The sequence below is a fragment of the Canis lupus genome, chromosome 5, assembly GCF_048164855.1.
Source record: "Canis lupus baileyi chromosome 5, mCanLup2.hap1, whole genome shotgun sequence".
In the NCBI taxonomy this organism is placed as follows: domain Eukaryota; kingdom Metazoa; phylum Chordata; class Mammalia; order Carnivora; family Canidae; genus Canis; species Canis lupus.
The window spans coordinates 18,598,664-18,621,460 of NC_132842.1; the positions used below are offsets into that span (position 1 = coordinate 18,598,664).

Sequence of the window (22,797 nt, forward strand, 5' to 3'; positions counted from 1 at the left end):
CAATATCCCTGATGAACACAGATGCAAAAATTCTCAACAAGATACTACCCAATAGGATTCAACAGTACATTGAGAAGATTATTCACCATGACCAAGTGGGATTTATCCACAGGATGCAAGGCTGGTTCAACTCTCGTAAAGCAATCAACATGATAGATCATATCAACAAGAGAAGAAACAAGAACCATATGATCCTCTCAATAGATGCAGAGAAAGCATTTGACAAAATACAGCATCCATTACTGATCAAAACTCTTCAGAGTGTAGGGATAGAAGGAACATTCCTCAGCATCTTAAAAGTCATCTACGAAAAGCCAACAGCAAATATCATTCTCAATGGGGAAACATTGGGAACCTTTCCGCTAAGATCAGGATCATGAGAGGAATGTCCACTCCCACCACTGCTATTCAACATAGTACTAGAAGTCCTAGCCTCAGCAATCAGGCAACAAAAAGATATTAAAGGCATTAAAATTGGCAAAGAAGAAGTCAAACTCTCCCTCTTCGCCGATGACATGACACTGTACATAGAAAACCCAAAAGACTACACACCAAGATTGCTAGAACTCATCAAGCAATTCTGCAGTGTGGCAGGATACAAAATCAATGCCCATAAGTTAGTGGCATTTCTACACACTAACAATGAGACTGAAGAAAGAGAAATTAAGGAGTCAATCCCATTTACAATTGCACCCAAAAGCATAAGATACCTAGGAATGAGCCTAACCAAAGAGGTAAAGAATCTATACCCTAAAAACTACAGAACACTTCTGAAAGAAATTGAGGAAGACACAAAGAGAAGGAAAAATATTCCATGCTCATGGATTGGAAGAATTAATATTGTGAAAATGTCTATGCTACCCAGGGCAATTTACACATTTAATGCAATCCCTATCAAAATACCATGGACTTTCTTCAGAGAGTTGGAACAAATCATCTCATCTTAAGATTTGTGTGGAATCAGAAAAGACCCCAAATAGCCAGGGGAATATTAAGAAAGAAAACCATAGCTGGAGGCATCACAATGCCAGATTTCAGGTTGTACTACAAAGTTATGGTCATCAAGACAGTGCGGTACTGGTCAAAAACAGACACATAGATCAATGGAATAGAATAGAGAATCCAGAAGTGGATCTTCAACTTCATGGTCAACAAATATTCGACAAGGCAGGAAAGACTATCCACTGGAAAAAAGACAGTCTCTTCAATAAATGGTGCTGGGAAAATTGGACAGCCACATGCAGAAGAATGAAACTGGACCATTCCCTTACATCAGACACAAAGATAAACTTAAAATGGATGAAAGATCTAAATGTGAGACAAGATTCCATCAAAATCCTAGAGGAGAACACAGGCAACACCCTTTTTGAACTTGGCCACAGTAACTTCTTGCACAAGATACATCCATGAAGGCAAGAGGAACAAAAGCAAAAATGAACTATTGGGACTTCATCAAGATAAGAAGCTTTTGCACAGCAAAAGAAACAGTCCACAAAACTCAAAGACAACCTACAGAATGGGAGAAGATATTTGCAAATGACATATCAGATAAAGGGCTAGTATCCAAAATCTATAAAGAACTTATTCAACTCAACAGCAAAGAAACAAACAATCCAATCATGAAATCGGCAGAAGTCATGAACAGAAATCTCACAGAGGAAGACACAGACATGGCCAACAAGCACATGAGAAAATGCTCCGCGTCACTTGCCATCAGCGAAATACAAATCATAACCACAATGAGATACCACCTCACACCAGTGAGAATGGGGAAAATTAACAAGACAGGAAACACCAAATGTTGGAGAGGATGTGGAGAAAGGGGAACCTTCTTGTACTGTTGGTGGGAATGTGAACTGCTATAGCGACTCTGGAAAACTGTGTGGAGGTTCCTCAAAGAGTTAAAAATATATCTGCCCTACGACCCAGCAATTGCACCACTGAGGATTTACCCCAAAGATACAGATGCAGTGAAACACCAGGACACCTGCACCCCAATGTTTATAGCAACAATGTCCACAATAGCCAAACGTGGAAGGAGCCTCAGTGTCCATTGAAAGATGAATGGATAAAGATGTGGCATATGTATACAATGGAATATTACTCAGCCATTAGAAATGACAAATACCCACCATTTGCTTCAACGTGGATGGAACTGGAGGGTATTATGCTGAGTGAAATAAGTCAATCAGAGGAGAAACATTATATGGTCTCATTTATTTGGGGAATATAAAAATTAATGAAAGGGATTAAAGGAGAAAGGAGTAAAAATGAGAGGGAAATATCAATGAGGGTGACAGAACATGCAACTCCTAACCCTGGGAAATGAACAAGGGGTAGTGAAAAGAGAGGGTTGGGGTGACTGGGTGATGGGCACTGAAGGGGGCACTTGGCGGGATGAGCACTGAGTGTTATGCTATGTTTGGCAAATTGAACTGCAATAAAAAAATTGAAAAAAAGAAAGTTTTTGGCATCTATGTATACCAATTCAAAAAAAAAAAAAGAGACAGAGAAATGATAGAGAAAATCTCCAGAAATAATGACAAAGCAAGTAATAAAATAGCAATAAATACATATCTATCAATAATTACTCTAAGTGTAAATGGACTAAATGCTCCAATAAAAAGACAAAGTGTCATAATGGATAAAAAAGGATCAAGACCCATGTATATTATGCCGACAAGAGACTCATTTTAGGCCTAGAAACACATGCAAATTGAAAATGAAGGGATAGAGAACCATTTATCACACAAATAGATGTTAAAAGAAAGAGTAGCAGTACTTACTTATATTGGACAAAATAAAATTAAAACAAAACTGTAACAAAAACAAAGAAGAACACTACATAATCATAAAGGGAACAATCCAACAAGAAGATATAACAATTGTAAATATGTAGGCACTCAACATGGGAACATTCAAATTTATAAAAGTTAATAACAAAAATAAATGCGACTAATTGATAGTAATACAGTAACAGAAGAGGACTTTAACACTGTACTTACATCAATAGACAGATAATTGAAACAAAAACAGCGAAACAGTGGCTTTGAATGACACACTGGACCCGATGGACTCAACAGATGTATTCAGAACATTTCATCCTAAAACAGCAGAATACATATTCTTTTCAATTGCAAGTGGAACATTCTCCAGAACAGATCACTTATAGGACATAAATCAGGCTCAACAAATAAAAAACATGGAAGTCATACCACATACCTTTTCTGACCACAATGCTATGGAACTTGAAGTCATCCACAAGGGAAAATCTGGAAAAACCACAAATACATGGATGTTAAATAACATGCTACAAAACAATGAATGAGTCTACCAGGAAATCAAAGAAAATTTCAAAAATACATGGAAACAAATGAAAATGAAAACACAACAGTCCAAAACCATTGGGATACAGGCAGTCCTGGAGGGAAGTTTATAGCAATACAAACCTACACTCCAGAAGCAAGAAAAGTCTGAAATACACAAACTAACCTTACACCTAAGGCAACTAGAAAAAGAACAACAAGTGAAGCCTAAAGCCAGCAGAAGGAAGAAAATAGTAAAGATTAGAGCAGAAATAAATGACATAGAAACTTAAAAAACAGTAGAAAGTAGGAGCTGGTTATTTATTTATTTATTTGGGAGTGAGCAAGCAAGCAGGTGTGGGCTGGGGGAGGAGCAAAGGGAGAAAGATAAGCAGACTCCACACTGAGCATGGAGCTAACTTGGAGCTTGATCCCATAACCCTGAGATTATGACCTGAGCTGAAATCAAGAGTCAATTAATCGACTGAGACACCCAAGAGCCCCAAGCAGCTGGTTCTTTGAAAAAGTTAATAAAATTGATAAGCCACTAGCCAGACTTATCAAAAGAAAAAAGATCCAAATGAATTAAATAACAAATGACAGAAAAACAGCCAACACCACCAAAATACAATTATAAGAGAATATAATGAAAAACTGCATGCCAACAAATAAGACAACCTGGAAGAAATAAATTCCTAGAAACATACACAATACCAAAACGTTGCTAGAAAAAAAACAGAATGATATTCAGCAAAGAAATTGAATCAGTAATCCAAAAACTCCGAACAAACAAATATCCAGGGCCAGATGGCTTCACAGGCAAATTCTACCAAACATTTAAAGAAGAATCAATACTTATTCTTCTTCAACTATTCCAAAAAAATAGAAAATGAAGGAAAACTTCCATATTCCTTCTATAAGGCCAGCATTACCCTGATACCAAAGCCAGATAAAGACACCACCAAAAAAAACGAACAACAGGTCAATATCCCCGATAAACATGCATGCAAAAATTCTCAATAAAATACTAGCAAACTGAGTCCAAAAGTACATTTAAAAATATCATTCAGGGGATCCCTGGGTGGCTCAGCAGTTTAGCGCCTGCCTTTGGCCCAGGGCGCGATCCTGGAGTCCCATGTCAGACTCCCAGTATGGAGCCTGCTTCTCCCTCCTCCTGTGTTTCTGCCTCTCTCTCTCTCTCTCTTTTCTCTCTCATAAATAAATAAATCTTTAAAAAATATATATCATTCAAACATGGATGCAAAAATTCTCAATAAAATACTAGCAAACTGAATCCAAAAGTACATTAAAAAATATCATTCAACATGATCAGATTCCTTGGCTACAGGGCTGGTTCAATATTCACAAAACAATAAACTTGATACATCACATTAATAAAAGAAAGGATAAAAACCATATGATCCTTTCAATAGATGCAAAAAAAGCAATTGACAAAACACAACATCTATTCATGATAAAAACTCAAAACAAAGTAGTTTTAGAGGGAACATACTTCCATATAAGAAAGGCCAAATATGAAAAACTCAGTCTAATATCAATCACTGTGAATGGAGAAAATACCCAATAGGAGCTTTTCCTACAGTCAGGAACAAGGCAGGGATGTCCACTTTCACCACTTTTATTCAATATAGTACTGGAAGTCTTGGTCTCAGCAATTGGACAACAAAAAGACAACCAAACTGTCAAAGAAGTCAAACTGTCACTATTTGCAGATGACATGAAACTCTATATTAAAAAACCTGAAAGACTCCATCAAAAACCTGCTCAAACTGATAAAGGAATTCAGTAAATTCAGAGGATAAAAAAATCAACATACAGAAATCTGTTGCATTTCTATAAACCAATAATGAAGCAGAAAGAGAAATTAAGGAATCCTATTTACAATTGTGCCAAAAACAATAAGATACCTAGGAATAAACATAACCAAAGGAGTGAAAGACCTGTACTCTGAAAACCATAAAACACTGGTGAAAGAAATGGAAGAAAACACAAAGAAATGGAAAGACATCCATGCTAATGGATTAACAGATATTGTTAAAATGTTTATACTACCCAAAGCTATCTACACATTTAATGCAATCCCTATCAAAATACCAACAGTATTTTTCGCAGAGCTAGAACAGTCCTGAAATTTGTATGTAATCAGAAAAGACCCCAAATAGCCAAAGCAAACTTGAAAAAGAAAAGCACAGCTGGAGACATCATAATTCTTGGCCTCAAGTTATATTACAAGGCTGTAGCACTCCAAATAGTATGGCACTGGCACAAAAATAGACACATAGATTAATGGAACAGAATACAAAACCCAGAAGTGGACCCACAACTATATAGTCAATCAATTTTGACAAAGTAGGGAAGAATATCCAATGGGGGAAAAGATAAGTCTCCTCAATAAATGGCGTTGGGAAAACTGGGCAGCAACATGCAAAACGAATGAAGCTGGACCACTTTCTTACACCATAAATAAATTTAAAATGGATGAAAGTCCTAAATGTGAGACCTGAGACCATAAACATCCTAGAAGAGAACACAGGCAGTAACTTTGACATTGGCCACAGCAACTTCCTTTTTAGATATGTCTCCTAAGACAAGGGAAACAAAAGCAAAAAAAAAAAAAAAAAAAAAAACTATTGGTCCTTCAGCAAAATAAAAAGCTTCTATACAGTGAAGGAAACAATCAACAAAATTAAAAGACAACCTATGTAATGGGATGAGATGTTTGCAAATGACACATCTGATAAAGGGTTAGTATCCAATATATATAAAGACTGATACAACTCAATGCCCAAAAAACAAATAACCCAGTTTAAAAATGAGCAAAAGACATGAATAGACATTTTTCCAAAGAAGACACCTGAAAAAAAAGAAGAAGAAGAAAACATCTAGTTGGCCAAGAGATACATGAAAAGATGCTCAACATCACTCATCATCAGGAAATACAAATCAAAACTACAATGGGATACCACCACACATCTGTCAGAATGGCTAAAATAAACAACATAAATAACAACAGGTGTCAGCAAGGATATGGAGAAAGGGGACCCTCTTGCACTGTTGGTGGGAAACTAAAACAGTACAGCTGCTCTGGAAAACAGTAGAGTTTCCTCAAAAACTTAAAAATAAAGCTACCCTATAATCCAGCAATTGCACTACTAGGTATTTATCCAAAGGATACAAAAATACTAAATTGAAGGGATACATGCACCCATATGTTTATAGCAGCATTACTTATAATAACCAGATACGGAAACAGCCCAAGTATCTAATAACTAGTGAATGAATAAAGAAGATGTGATGTGTGTGTGTGTGGATAGATAGATAGATAGATAGATAGATAGATAGATAGATAGATATAGATGTAAATATCTATCTCCCTATATATATATAATGGAATATTAGTCCTAAAAAATATTGACATTTGCAATGACATAGAAGGAGCTACAGAGTGTTACTAAGTGAAATAAATCAGAAAAAGACAAATACTATATGTATGGTATTGGAAGTTAACTTAGACTTATTGTGGTGATCATTCTGTAATACTTATAGTAATATCAATGACTATTTTGTACTGAAGCTATTATGTATCAATTTGTCTCCATTAGAAATCTATAATCAAAATTTTAAAAGATAATTAATGTATCCACCTCCTCAAATAGTTAATTATTTTTGTGTGTGTGGTGTGAATGTAAGATTTATTCTCCACAACTTTCAAGTATACCATACTATATTACTAACTATAGTTGCCATGCTGTACATTAGATTCTATGAACTTATTCTTCTTAGAACTGAAATTCTGTACCCTTTGAACCATATTTCATATTTTTTCCTCCTACCAGCCTCTGGCAACCACTATTCTATTCTCTGTTTCTATGATATTGGTTTGTTTGGGTTTTTTTAGATTCCTTATATAAGTGAGATTGTACAGTATATTCTTTCTCCCTCTGGCCTATTTCACTTAGCATAAATTCCTTTAAAGTTATTCATCTTGAAAAAAAATAAAGTTATTCATCTTGTGGCATTGGCAGGATTTACTTCCTTTTATGGCTGAAAATAATATTCGCGTGTGTGTGGATGTGCGCGTGCGCGCGCGTTTATGTGTGTGTATCACATTTTCTTTATCCAAATAACTGTCAAATAACATTTAGGTTATTTCCGTATGTTGGCTCTTGTGAATAAGGCTGCAATGAACATGGGGTTGCAGTTATCTCTTCAAGACACAGATTTAATTTCCTTCAGATATATATATATCCAGTAATAATATTGATGAATCATATGGTAGCTCTATTTTTTCTTTAAAAAAGAAGATTTTATTTATTTATTCATGAGAGACACAGAAACAGAGAGAGAGGCAGAGACACAGGCAGAGGGAGAAGCAGGCTCCACACAGGGAGCCCGACGTGGGACTCGATCCCAGGGCTCCAGGATCACGCCCTGGGCTGAAGGCGGCGCTAAACCGCTGAGCCACCCGGGCTGCCCTCTTTTTTTTTAACTGCCAAATGATTTTCCATAATGGCTATACCGATTTGCATTCCCATCAACAGTGTATAAGTGTTTCCTTTCTCCACAGCTTTGCCAACATTTGTTATCTTTTTGAAAATAACCATCCTAATAAATGTGAGGTGTTATCTCATTGTGCTTTCAATTTGCATTTCTCTGATAATGAGTGATGTTGAACATGTTTCAAATACTGATTGGCCTTACCTATGTCTTCTTTGGAAAAATATCTATGCAGCTTCTTTGCCCATTTTTAATGGAATATTTGCTTTTTGCTGTTGAGTTATAAAAGTTCTTTGTAATTTGGGTATTAACCCCTTATTAGATATATGCCTTGCAAATATTTCCTCCCCTTCAGTAGATTGCCTTTTCAATTGATTGCTTCCTTTACTGTTGAGAAGCTCTGTAGTTGGATGTGGTCTCACTTGTTTATTTTAGCTTTTGTTGTCTACCTATGGTATCTTTTGGAAAAAAATCATTGCAATGACCAATGCCAAGGATCTTTTTAATTTTGTTTCTTCTAGGAATTTTACACTTTAAGGTTTTACTTTTAAGTCTTTGATCCATTTTGAGTTAATGTTTTGTGAGTGGTATAAGACAGGGTTGCAATTTCATTCCCTAGATTAGGATTTCCAGTTTTCCCAGTACCATTTATTGAAGAAATTACCCTTTCTCCATTGTATATTACTGGTGCCCCTGTCAAAAGTTATTCAACTGCATATGTGTTTATGTCCAAGACCTCTATTCTGCTCCACTGGTCTAGATGCCTATTCTTGTGGCAGTACTATGTTCTTTTGATTACTATCGCTTTGTAAATAGATTGAAGACAGGAAATGTGATGTGTCCACTTTGTTGTTCTTAGGATTGTTTTGTCAATTCAGGGTCATTAATATTTACTTATGAATTTTAGGATTTTTTTTCTATTTCTGTTCAAATCAACCTAATTCTTTTTATGTCTTTTATATTTGAGCATTACCATAGTTTATTTAACTAGATCTCTGTTAAATGGGCACTTTGGTTGTTTTCAGTTTTCTAACAAATAACATTGTAACAAACATTATTTGAATAAAAAGATATTTCATACTCCAGTCTTCATTTCTATCAGCTCAAAATGAGTCTTCTGCCTAAAAAGAATTGCCACTATTTCCTCCTTGATACTAATTTTATGAACTCTTTCTTTTGCAGTATACAAATTGTCTCTTAATACTGATTTTTTAAAGAACCATAGATATATTATATGTATCCCCCCCCCCCCGCCAAATCCAACATTCCAGTGAATTTGAACTTTTGACATTTGTCTATCAATGCTTGTCAAAATGTGGTCTCAAGACTAGCAGCTGGGGCATCAGCTGGGAATATATTAGAAGTACAGATTATTGGATCCTACCTCCGACCTACAGAATCAGAAGCTTTGGGGTTCAAGTCCAGCTATCTGTTATTTTTTTTAAGATTTATTTATTCATTTATGGTAGACAGAGAGAGAGAGAGAGAGAGAGAGAGGCAGAGACACAGGAGGAGGGAGAAGCAGGCTCCATGCCGGGAGCCCGACGCGGGACTCGATCCCGGGACTCCAGGATCGCGCCCTGGGCCAACGGCAGGCGTCAAACTGCTGAGCCACCCAGGGATCCCCTATCTGTTATTTTTAATTTAAATTCAACTAGCCAACACATAGTACATACATAGTTTCAGATGTAGTATTCAGTAATTTATCAGTTGCAAATAATACCCTGTGCTGATCACATCATGTGGTCTCCTTTATCCCCATCACCAAATTACCCCATCCCTTCCCCCTACCTCTCCTCCAGCAACCCTGTTTGTTTCCCAGAGTTAAGAGTTACTCATGGTTTGTCTTCTTCTCTGATTACTTCCCATTCAGTTTTCTCTCCTTTCCCCTATGATCCTCTATGTCGTTTCCTATATTCCACATATGAGTGAAATCATATGATAATTGTCTTTCTCTGGTTGACTGATTTAACTCAGCATAATACCCTCCAGCTCCATCCACATCGATGTAAATGGTATTTGTCCTTTCTGATGGTTGAGTAACATCCCATTTTATATATATATACACATATATGTATATACATGTAATATATATACATATATATACATAGATATATGAAGATGTGGTATATATATCATATATAGATATATTAAGATATATATAGATATATATATAGATATATATATAGATATATATATATATATCTTCATTCATTCATCTGTCAATGGATATCTCAGCTCTTTCCATAGTTTAGCTATTGTGGACATTGCTGCTGTGAACATTGGGGTGCAGGTGCCCTTTGGATCACTACATCTGTATCTTTGGGGTAAATACCCAGTAGTGCAATTGCTGGATCAAAGGTTAGCTTTATTTTCAACTTCTTGAGGAACCTCCACACTGTTTTCCAGAGTGGCTGTGCAGTTTGCATTCCCACAACAGTGTATGAGTGTTCTCCTTTATCCGAATCCTCGCCAATATTTATTATTTCGTGTCTTATTAATTTTCACCATTCTCACTGGTGTGAGGTGGTATCTCATTGTGGTTTTGATTTGTATTTCCCTGATGGCAAGTGATGCGGAGCATTTTTTCATGTGTCTGTTGGGCATGTGTATGTCTTCTTTGGGGAAATGTCTTTTCTGCCCATTTCATGACCAGACTGTTTGTTTCTTGGGTGTTGAGCTTGATAAGTTCTTTATAGATCTTGGATACCAGCCCATTATCGGTTATATCATTTGAAAATATCTTCTCCCATTCTGTACATTACCTTTAGTTTTGCTGGCTGTTTCCTTTGCTGTGCAGCTTTTTATTTTTTTATTTTTTAAAAATCTTAAGAAGCTTTATCCTGATGAAGTCCCAATAGTTCATTTTTGCTTTTGTTTCCCTTGCCTTTGGGGACATGTCTAGCAAGAAGTTGCTGCAGCCAGGTAAGAGAGGTTTCTACCTGTTTTCCTCTAGGATTTTGATGGATTCTTGTCTCACATTTAGGTATTTCATCCATTTTTTAGTCTATTTTTGTGTATGGTGTAAGAGAATGGTCCAGTCTCATTCTTCTGCACCTAGCTGTCCAATTTTCCCAGCACCATTTATTGAAGAGACTGTCTTCTTTACATTAGATATTCTTTCCTGCTTTGTCAACAATATGCTGACCATATTGCGGAAGGTTCTCTATTCTGTTCCACTGATCTAGGTGTTTGTTTCTGTGGCACTCCCATACTGTCTTGATGATCACAGCTTTGTAATACAGCTTGAAGTCTGGGATTGTGATGCCACCCATTTGGGGGTTTTTGTTGTTGTTGTCGTTGTTGTTGTTTCAATGTTCCTTTTGCTATTCAGAGTCTTTTGCAGTTCCATTCAAATCGTAGGATTATTTGTTCCAACTCTGCGAAAAATGTCGATGGTATTTTGATAAGGATTGCATTAACTGTATAGATTGCTCCAGGTAACATAGACAATTTAACAATACTTCTCTTCCAATCCATGAGCGTAGAACGTTTTTCCATTTGTTTGTGTTTTCCTTGATTCCCTTCAAGGTGTTCTGTAGTTTAAAAACTTAGAGTAGAGATCCTTTACCTCTTTGGTTAGGTTTAATCCTATCTTGTAGTTTTGGGTGCAATTATAAATGGGATTGATTCCTTAATTTCTCTTTCTTCTGTCTCATCATTAGTGTATAGAAATTCTACTGGTTTCTATGCATTGATTTTATATCCTGCCATGTTGCTGAATTGCTGTATGATTTCTATTGATTTCAGGGTGGAGTCTTTTGGTTTTCCACATAAAGTGGAAATCTTCAAAGAGTGAGAATTTGATTTCTTTGCCAATTTGAATGCCTTTTATTTCTTTTCATTGTCTGAATGCTGAGGTTGGGACTTGTAGTACTGTGTTAAGTAACAGTAGTGAGACTGGTCATCCCTATTTCCTTCCTGTCTTTAGGGGAAAAGCTCTGTCCTTCCCTGTTGAGAATGATATAGGCTGTGGGCTTTTTGTATATGGCTTTTATGATATTGAGATATGTTCCCTCTATCCCTACACTGTGGAGAGTTTTAATCAATAAAATATGTTTTTGTATTTTGTCAAATACTTTCTCTGCATCATTTGAAAGGATCATATAGTTCTTGCCCTTCCTTTTTATTAATGTGATGCATCACACTGATTGATTTGGGAATGTTGAACTAACTAACCTTGCAGCCCAGGAATAAATCCCACTTGGTCATGGTGAATGATCCTTTTAATGTACTCTTGGATCCTATTGGCTAGTATCTTGGTGAGAATTTTTTGCATCTGTGTTCATTAGGGATATTGGTCTGTAATTCTTTCTGGTGAGGTCTTTGTTTGGTTTGGAGATCAAAGTAATGTTGGCCTCATTGAGTTTGGAAGTTTTCCTTCCATTTCTGTTTTTTTGAAACAGCTTCAGAAGAATAGGTTTATTTCTTCTTTAAAGGTTTGCTAGAATTCCCCTGGGAAGCGTCTTTCCCTGGACTCTTGTTTCTTGGGAGGTTTTTGATGACTGCTTCAATTTTCTTGCTCCTTATTGGCCTTTTCAGGTTTTCTATTTCTTCCTGTTTCAGTTTGGTAGTTTATAAGTTTCCAGGAATGCATCCATTTCTTCAAAATTGCCTAATTTATTAGCATTTCGTTGCTCATAATGTTTTTTAAATGGTTTGTAATTTCTTGGTATAGGTCATGATCTCTCCTCTTTCATTATTTTATTAATTTGGGTCCTTTTTCTTTTCTTTTTGATAAGCGTAGTTAGGGGTTTATCGATCTTACTAGTTCTTTCAAAGAACCAGTTTCTAGTTTTGTTGGTCTGTTATACTGTTCTTCTAATTTATATTTCATTGATTTCTGCTCTAATCTTTACAATTTCTTTTCTCCTGCTTGGTTTGGGCTTTATTTGTTATTCTTTCCCTAGCTCCTTTAGGTTTAAGGTTAGCTTGCATATTTGAAATTTTTCTAATTTTTTGAGAAAAGCTTATGTTACAGTGTACTTCCCTCTTAGGACCATCTTTGCTGTATCCCAAAGGTTTGGAACAGTTGTTTTTATACTAATTCATTCCCATGAATTTTTAAAATTCTTTAATTTCTTGGTTGACCCATTCATTCTTTAGTAGGATGCTCTGTAAATTCCAAGTGTTTGAGTTCCTTCCAAATTTCCTCTTGTGGTCATTAAGTTTAAAAGCACTGTGGTCTGAAAATATGCAGGGAATAATCCCAATCTTTTGGTGTCAGTTGAGACCTGATTTGTGACCCAGTATGTAGTCTATTCTAGAGAATGTTCCATGTGCACTCGAGAAGAATGTGTATTCTGTTGCTTTAGGATGGAATGCTCTGTATATATCTGTGAAGTCTACCTGGTCCAATGTGTCATTCAAATCCCTTGTTTCCATGTTGATCTTCTGCTTAGATGATATGTCCATTGCTGTAAATGGAGTGTTAAAGTCCTCTACTATTATTGTATTATTATCAATATGTTTAATTTGATTATTAATTGGTTTATATAATTGGCTGTTCCCAAGTTAATAGCATAAATATTTATAATTGTTAGATCCTGTTGGAAAGACCTTTTAATTCTTCATCCCTTACTATAGTCTTTGGATTAAAATCTAATTTGTCTGACATGAGGATTGCTACCTAGCCTTGTTTTGAGGTCTATTAGCATGATAAATCATTCTCCACCCCCTTACTTTCAATCTTGAGATGTCTTTAGGTCTAAAATGAGCCTCTTGTAGACAGCATATGGATGGGTTTGCTTTTTTATCCAATCAGATAACCTGTGCTTTTGACTGGAGCATTTAACCCATTTACGTTCAGAGTAACTATTGAAAGATATGAATATACTGCCATTGTATTACCTGTAAAGTCTCTGTTTCTTTAAGTTGTTTCTATTTCTTTTCAGTCTGTGTTACTTTTGGGCTCTCTCTTTGCTAACAAGATCCCCCTTAATAGTAGTCACATATTCTTTTAGTTTTTTTCTGTTCTGGAAGCTCTTTATCTCTCTTTCCATTCTGAATGGCAGCCTTGCTGGATAAAGTATTCCTGGCTGCATGTTTTTCTCATTTAGTACCTTGAATATATCATGCCAGCCTTTTCTGGCCTGCCAGGTCTCTACGGAGAGGTCTGTTGCTAGTCTAATGTTCTTACCCCAGTAGGTTAAGAACCTTTTGTTTCAAGCTGCCTTTAGGATTTTCTCTTTATCTCTGAAATTTGAAAGCTTCACTATTATATGTCAGGATGTTGATCTACTTTTACTGATTTTGGTAGGGGTCCTTTCAGTGTCTTGGACCTGAATGTCTGTTTCCTTTTTCTAATTAGGGAAGTTCTCAGCTATGATTTGCTCAAATAAATCTTCTGGCTCTCTCTCTCTCTTCTCCCTCAGGGATGCAAATAGTTCTAATATTGTTTCTTTTTTTTTTTTTTTTTTTTTTTTTTTTTTTTTGCATTGCTGATTTCTTGAAGCCTCCACTCATGGTCCATTAGTTGTTTTTCTCTTTTGCTCAACTTCCTTCCTTTCTATCAACTTGCCTTGAATTCCAGCTCTGACTTCTTACTTATATCCATATCAGTTAGCTCTGTGGCAGAGAGTATTATCTCTGGTTCTTTCTTTTGCTGTGAATTCCTCCTAGTCATTTTGTCCAGAGAAGAAGGGATGGGGTAAAGAATATAATCTCATAATGTCACAAGGTTGACAAAATAAGATGATCCACTTGGTCTTGAGTGTGTTTTGGTCTCTATGTTAGAAAGCACTTGGGATCCCTGGGTGGCGCAGCGATTTGGCGCCTGCCTTTGGCCCAGGGGGCGATCCTGGAGACCCGGGATCAAATCCCACGTCTGGCTCCCGGTGCATGGAGCCTGCTTCTCCCTCTGCCGGTGTCTTTGCCTCTCTCTCTCTCTGTGTGAGAGAAATTAAAAATTAAAATGATAAATTTTTTAAAAAGTGCTAAATCCCAAAATTGTAAAATTTTTTGTAAATGTAAATGTAAATTGTATATATATACAAAAATAAAATTGAATATAGTGAAAGGAAGCCAAAAATGAAGACTATATCTAGAAAAGGCAAATGTAAAAATAGAAAGTTAAAAAAATACTTAAAAACAAAGTGTTGATATAATACAAAACTAGTTGAAAAGGGACAAAAGAAAAAAGAAATGCAAAAAAAATTTTTTTAAGATTTTTTTATTTATTCATTCATGAGAGACACATAGAGAGGCAGAGACACAGGCAGAAGAAGCAGCAGGCTCCACGCAGGAAGCCCGACGTGGGACTCGATCCCAGGACTCCAGGACCACTCCCTGGGCCAAAGGCAGGTGCTAAACTGCTGACCCACCCAGGGATCCCCAAGAAATGGAAAAAATTTAACTGAAAGATAAATAATGAGAAACAACCTTGAATTCTATATATTATTTTCTCCTAGTGCTGGAGTTTTGCAGTCCTGTTTGGTCCATAAACTTGCTGTTTACCTATTCTTCCAGCTGGTCTTCCAGGGGAAGGGGTTTGCTGCGCTGATTCTCAGATGTCTTTGCCTGGGCAGAGTTGCACCAAGCCTTGTGCAGTGGGGGGCCAGGCTCATTGTAAGAAGGTTGCTGTGTGTGGCTTTTGTTCCCTGAAGGCTTTCCAGGCCTCTGTGTGCACCCATTCTGATATTTCTGGGAGAAGTCAGAGGATTGCCCAGTTTCTGTCCTTTATAGGGCCCAGTATGGAAAGCATTCACCCAATAGGGCCCTGCATTGAGGTTTCTGGCAAGCTGAGCTGAGAGCCCCTTCCAGGTTCACTGACTGAAACCAGTTTGCCCACTCCAATGCTTGGAAACACTGTCAGCTCAGGCAACTCTGTTCTTTCTGTGACCCTGGGGACCCTGATACTACACTGCCCACCTGGGATTCTGCCCTGCTTCACCACTGAGCACCTTATAGGCAGGGATGTCTCTTGCAGGATCAGATTTCTAAAGGTTCCAATTTTGTGCTAGTTCACTTTCTGGTAACCAGCTTCCACAGGCTCTTTCCCCCACTGTTTATCTTCTGACATATCCCTTCAGTTTTGCTTCTCCATACTCCTACCTTGCAGAAGGTGGGTGCTTTTCTATTTGTAGAATTCTAGTCATTCTTTTCTTATAATTCAGGTTGAATTCATCTAGGTGTTCAAAATGATTTAATAGGAATCTAACTAAATTCAGAGGACCAGATGAAATGAGATCCTCTACTCTTCTGCCATATTACCTCTCCTCCCCTCCAGCAATCTTTTTTTTAATAAATTAATTTTTTATTGGTGTTCAATTTACCAACATACAGAATAACACCCAGTGCTCATCCCGTCAAGTGTCCCCCTCAGTGCCTGTCACTCACTCACCCCCGCCCTCCTCCCCTTCCACCACCCCTAGTTCATTTCCCAGAGTTAGGGGTCTTTATGTTCTGTCTCCCTTTCTGATATTTCCCACACATTTCTTCTCCCTTCCCTTCTATTCCCTTTCACTATTATTTATATTCCCCAAATGAATGAGAACATACACTGTTTGTCCTTCTCTGCCTGACTTATTTCACTCAGCATAATACCCTCCAGTTCCATCCACGTTGAAGCAAATGGTGGGTATTTGTTGTTTTTAATGGCTGAGTAATATTCCATTGTATACATAAACCACATCTTCCTTATCCATTCATCTTTCGATGGACACCCAGGCTCCTTCCACAGTTTGGCTATTGTGGACATTGCTGCTAGAAACATCGGGGTGCAGAAGAAATGGACGCATTCCTGGAAAGCCACAAACTACCAAAACTGGAACAGGAAGAAATAGAAAACCTGAACAGGCCAATAACCAGGGAGGAAATTGAAGCAGTCATCAAAAACCTCCCAAGACACAAGAGTCCAGGGCCAGATGGCTTCCCAGGGGAATTCTATCAAACGTTTAAAGAAGAAACTATACCTATTCTACTAAAGCTGTTTGGAAAGATAGAAAGATGGAGTACTTCCAAATTCGTTCTATGAGGCCAGCATCACCTTAATTCCAAAACCAGACAAAGACCCCACAAAAAGGAGAATTACAGACCAATATCCCTGATGAACATGGATGCAAAAATTCTCAACAAGATACTAGCCAATAGGATCCAACAACACATTAAGAAAATTATTCACCATGACCCAGTAGGATTTATACCCGGGACACAAGGCTGGTTCAACACTCGTAAAACAATCAATGTGATTCATCATATCAGCAAGAGAAAAACCAAGAACCATATGATCCTTTCATTAGATGCAGAGAAAGCATTTGACAAAATACAGCATCCATTCCTGATCAAAACTCTTCAGACTGTAGGGATAGAGGGAACTTTCCTTGACATCTTAAAAGCCATCTACGAAAAGCCCACAATAAATATCATTCTCAATGGGGAAGCACTGGGAGCCTTTCCCCTAAGATCAGGAACAAGACAGGGATGTTCACTCTCACCACTGCTATTCAACATAGTCCTGGAAGTCCTAGCCTCAGCAATCAGACAACAAAAAGACATTAAAGGCATTCAAATTGGCAAAGAAGAAGTCAAACTCTCCCTCTTCGCCGATAACATGATACATATAAAACCCAAAAGCCTCCACTCTAAGATTGCTAGAACTCATACAGCAATTTGGTAGCGTGGCAGGATACAAAATCAATGCCCAGAAATCCAGCAATCTGTCTTAACAAATTTTCTGGGTGATTCTGGCATAGGCTAAATTTGGAGAACCATTGTACTATATTTATACTGCTCTAAGTTAAGGGTGTCCCAGCATCATTTCTATAGAAACATGGGTTGATTTATGTATGTATTTGTATGATTTATGTACTACTTTTCCATTTCCATTTCCAGTGTTACTATTATTCATATATAATAATGTTTTTCATAGGTTACATATAATAAAAATTAGATCAACTATAATGAAATTAAGTTTTTTAATACACAATAACTTTTCTTTAAAGTGCCACATATTGCTCCCCGAAATTTCTACCACACCCCTGTTTCTGAGAATAAATGAATTCTGGTCAAAATAACCAACATGAGCAAATTCATGGAGATAACAATGAAAATTGCAAATGTAGAAGCTTTACGAAAATTAACACTGACTTGAAAGGATGGTGCTCATTGAACAATAGTGGGAAATACCCTATCCTACGGTAGGTCTAGATCATGGAGGAGCTTCATTGGCAGCAGGTAAGTTTGAATGTTTGCAATGCTTTCTCTTTTTTCTAATTTTAAAAAGTTATTTATATTTTAAATCACAAATGATTAAAATATTCAGCCTACTCAAAATGTTAACATATGAACACTACACAACACATTTCAACAACAAAAAGTACATAAAGTAAACATAAATGCCTCATGACAATAACCCGATTGATATGTATTAGAGCATATTTTGTAGAATTTATAAATTCTACACACACAAAATATAAGTGCTAATAATTTTAAAGACATGACTCTTGCCAATCAATGTTGATAACATTAAAATATTATTTTTAACCACATTTTCAATGTGCCCAGGAGTGAGTAGTACTATTGGATGATATGGTTTGAAATCCAATCTGAATCATTACTGACATGAGTATTTAAATTTATACAATACCCTTTTGAAACTTGAATGTTTTATATATATATATATATATATACATATATATACACATATATATAATCATTCAACATATATATATGTTTTATATATGTATATATATCTACAGATATATATTTATATCTCCAGCCGAATTAGAGCATTGAACAATGATATTAATCTAAGTATGTGGAGTTCCATTTAGTGTTACATTTATTATAAAAAATTAAGAGAAAATAGATTTCTTCAGAAACATAAAATAGAAAACTTAATGAAATAATGGCTATTCTCTAAAATCTCTCATTACCTTTAGGTAATGCTTATAATATATGCAGTAGTAAAAAACAGTGTATAGTAGTAAAAAACAGGTAAGTAGAAATCATAAATTGAGCCTAATTAAATTATCAGCCAAGAAAAATAAATAAAATAATTTTTTTGCTAATGACCAATTATCTAGTCTCCAAAACTGTGAAACCACCCCAGAGGTAATATAAAGATGAAGCATATTAACAACTCCTGAGAGTTTTGGAGAGAATATATGCAGAAACAAATAGTAAAATTGTTATTGCACGTTACCAAATAATTGGATTGCAAACAAGGTGAATTTTATGTTTCTGTCTAGAATTATTTTTTCAACATAAATTTTAGTTCAACATAGCAATCTGTCCCCATGCATGGCAATTGCTGGGATTACTTAAACTGGACCCATTGCAGCTTCTCATTTTGCCCCTATGGACTATGCAGATAATAGTGTCATATATATTAATTATGTAATAATTTGATTAAATGAGGTAACATATGTGCTAAATTAGTGCTTCTCAAGTGTGTCTACAAAACAGAATTAATCTGCGGTGCTTTTAAAAAACACTAATTCTTTGTTCCCATCCCAGACTAATTAAACCAGATTCTTCATAGTTGTTTCAAATGTACTGCCAGAGTTAAGAACCCTGGTGCTTATCATTTGATGATATAAGAGAAATCAACCAATACTCAAAACCATATACAAATAATTGCAGGGTTTTTTAATAGCCAGAATCTTATAGCTACTGGCAGAGGAAACCCAAAACAAATGTAATCTATATTGGCTCCAGTTAAAAATTCTTCTCCCAAACTGCTTATTTCTTGTCAATTACAACTTTCACTCCAATAAAAATTTCTTGTGATAATGGAAATCTTCTGTACCTGTGCCTCTGATAATGGGGCTCTGAGTCACATGCACTTGTTGAACTCTTGAGATGTGTGACTCTCAAGTGTGACTTGAGAACCTAGATTTTTAATTTTAATCAGCTTAAACCTAAATAGCCATATGTGGTTTATGGCTTCAATATTGAATGGCACAACTCAAGAATTATGAATGATCCAACAGTTAGTCAGGACCTGGAAGGCAGTGAGCTTTTCAGAAAAACACAGGAAATATTTTTGTTGATTAATGACTGATATAAGTAAACAGACCCTTGGAGAAGTAGAAGCAGGAATAGTAAGTATTTCAACACTGTTGTTGGATAAAATGTAGGGCTTTTTTATGGTAGTAGAATGTCCCTTAATATTGAATAGACAATGTCAATTTCAACCAAGGACACTGACTATCTCAAATTAGGCCAGAATTAGGACAAAAGTGAGTAGGATCTACAGCCTTTGGAAGGCTTTGGCCACCATCAAAGATAAGGCAAGCCCTTTCCCTTTTTAACAATGCTCTTAAAAACTTATTCTGACATTTGTTTAAAATGGTAGTGAAGGCTTTATTCAAGACTACTGAATAAGGCAGGGAGACTGAACTCAACTCCAAATACAGTAAAGAGAACTAGGGATTTACAGCTAATGAACAGAGGGAGGAGGTCAATATAAAATTACTAAAAGGAGACCTCAAGAGTAGGAGCATTCCTACTAAACTAGCTGAACAGTATTGCTAAAAGCAGGCCAAGGACAGGGCCAAGGCCTAGTCAAAAAGAGGGCTGTGAGGAGCTTGACTATAATTTGCTTAAGGTGTAAGTCTTTCTCAATGTCCAGCTAAAATAAACTTTTTAGCATTGAGAGAAAGATCACTGATTTTGAAAACCAAAGGTTCTAGAAAATATTTTGAAAAATGGCATGCAGTTGATGTAACATATGCTCTAATAACAAGAAATGCATAAAACCAAAAGTTTCAGAAATGTTTGTATGTGCATATATTAGAAGTTGAATTACATGAAAGTTACAATTACTTGGTTTATTTTCAGAATTCTTCGTTATTATCCAGAACAAACTTGAAAGTGTAAGATCAAAGCCTTTTGTTGCTGGTGTTAAGAAAGAAGCTCTACATTGAAGTTCCAGCTTGCTTCTATTCATTAATGTCCCTGCAATATCTTCTGGTGTGGTATAAAAGCAATAAAATGAAATTTGTTCTCTGCAGGTTTTGATATGTCATGATTATTTAAGTGTCATATTTTTTTGCAAATTTACTTTGTACGATGTTACACAGAGAAAAGTCATCTTCACACATTTCTTATGCTTCCAGGTAAATATGTTTAGAAAAGAATATATCTTGCTTTATCTTTTTCACATTAAAACTGGAAATTCATTGAGGAGGTCAGAACAAAGTCTTTATTCTTTATATTATATTTAGTAAACCTGCAAATCATAGTATTTAGTAAAACTACCTATCATACCATGAGCTGTAGTAGAACTATGAAAGATTTATAAACTAAATTTATGCTGGTATCAAAAGGAATATTGAAAAGAATAAGAGGGAAGAACATAAATATTGAATGAATAATAGTCAAGTGTCTTTATGTGGTCTTCTTTTCTCTTTTGGCCCTGGAATAATAATAATAATAATAATAATAATAATAATAATAATAATAATATATTTAATAATATATTAATATATAATTAATTATATATATTGTTGTTATTGTTATTATCTAATCATGTGTTTCTATTTAAGTGGAGATTTGTTTTATTGTTCTGTTTTTTACTATATGTATATTTTATTGAAGTTCGATTTGCCAACATATAGTATAACACCCAGTGCTCATCCCGTCAAGTGATCCCTCAATGCCCGTCACCCAGTCAACCCACCCACTCACCTCCCATTCCATTACCCCTGTTTGTTTCCCAGAGTTAGGAGTCTCTCATGTTTTGTCACCCTCTCTAATTTTTCCCAGTCATTGTCCCTCCTTTCCTCTATAATCCCTTTCATTATTTTATATATTTACCATATGAGTGAAACCATATGATTGTCCTTTTCCAATTGACTTACTTCACTCAGCATAATACTCTCCAGTTCCATCCACATCGAAACAAATGGTGGGTATTCATCATTTCTAATGGCTGAGTAAATTCCATTGAATATATAGACCACATCTTCTTTATCCATTCATCTTTTGATAGACACTGAGGATCCTTCCACAGTTTGGCTATTGTGGACATTGTTGCTATAAACATTGGGTTGCAGGTGTCTCAGCTTTTCACTGCATATGTATCTTTGGGGTAAATCCCCAGTAGTGCAATTGCTGAGTCATAGGGCAGGTCTATTTTTAACTCTTTGAGGAACCTCCACACAGTTTTCCAGAGTGGCTGCACCAATTCACATTCCCACCAACAGTGCAAGAGAGTTCTCCTTTCTCCACATCCTCTCCCAATATTTGTTATTTTCTGTCTTGTTCATTTTCCCCATTCTCACTGGTGTGAGGTGGTATCTCATTGTGGTTTTGATTTGTATGTCACTGATGGCAAGTGATGCAGAGCATTTTCTCATGTGCTTGTTGGCCATGTCTATGTCATCCTCTGTGAAATTTCTTTCTGTTCATGTCATTTGCTCATTTCATGATTGGATTGTTTGGTTCTTTGTTGTTGAGTTTAATAAGTTCTTTATATATCTTGGATACTAGACACTTACCTGATATGTCGTTTGCAAATATCTTCTCCCATTCTGGAGGTTGTCTTTTAGTTTTGTTGACTCTTTTGCTGTGGAGAAGTTTTTTATGTTGATTAATCGAAATACTTCATTTTTGCTTTTGTTTCCCTTGCCTTCATAGATGTATCTTGAAGAAGTTGCTGTGGCCAAGTTCAAAAAATGTGTTGCCTGTGTTCCTCTCTAGTATTTTGATGGATTCTTGTCTCACATTTAGATCTTTCATCCATTCTGAGTTTATCTTTATGTATGGAGTAGGAGAATGGTCTAGTTTCATTCTTCTCCATGTGGATGTCTGGTTTTCTCAGAACCGTTTATTGAAGAGACTTTTTTCCAGTGGATATTCTTTCCTGCTTCATTGAATATTAGTTGACCATAGAGTTGAGGGACCATTTCTGGTCTCTCTATTCTGTTCCATTGACCTATGTGTCTGTTTTTGTGCCAGCATCATACTATCTTGATGATCACAGCTTTGTAGTACACTTGAAATCTGGCATTGTGATGCCCCTGGCTTT

The 22,797-nt window shown here is 36.1% G+C and overlaps 1 protein-coding gene across 4 annotated transcripts in view; it reads left to right on the top strand.

Moving 5' to 3' along the window:
• The window catches only part of LOC140633280 (coiled-coil domain-containing protein 7-like), a 356,022-nt gene extending 335,244 nt beyond the window's left edge, over nucleotides 1-20,778 (top strand). For all 4 annotated transcript variants that reach the window (XM_072825599.1, XM_072825602.1, XM_072825600.1 and 1 more), the window contains 2 exons: nucleotides 17,765-17,996; nucleotides 20,607-20,778. In XM_072825599.1, the coding sequence (XP_072681700.1) occupies nucleotides 17,765-17,820 (56 nt within the window). In that variant the 3' untranslated portion in view covers nucleotides 17,821-17,996; nucleotides 20,607-20,778. The remainder of the gene's footprint in view (nucleotides 1-17,764; nucleotides 17,997-20,606) is intronic.
• The last annotated feature ends 2,019 nt before the right edge of the window (nucleotides 20,779-22,797 follow it).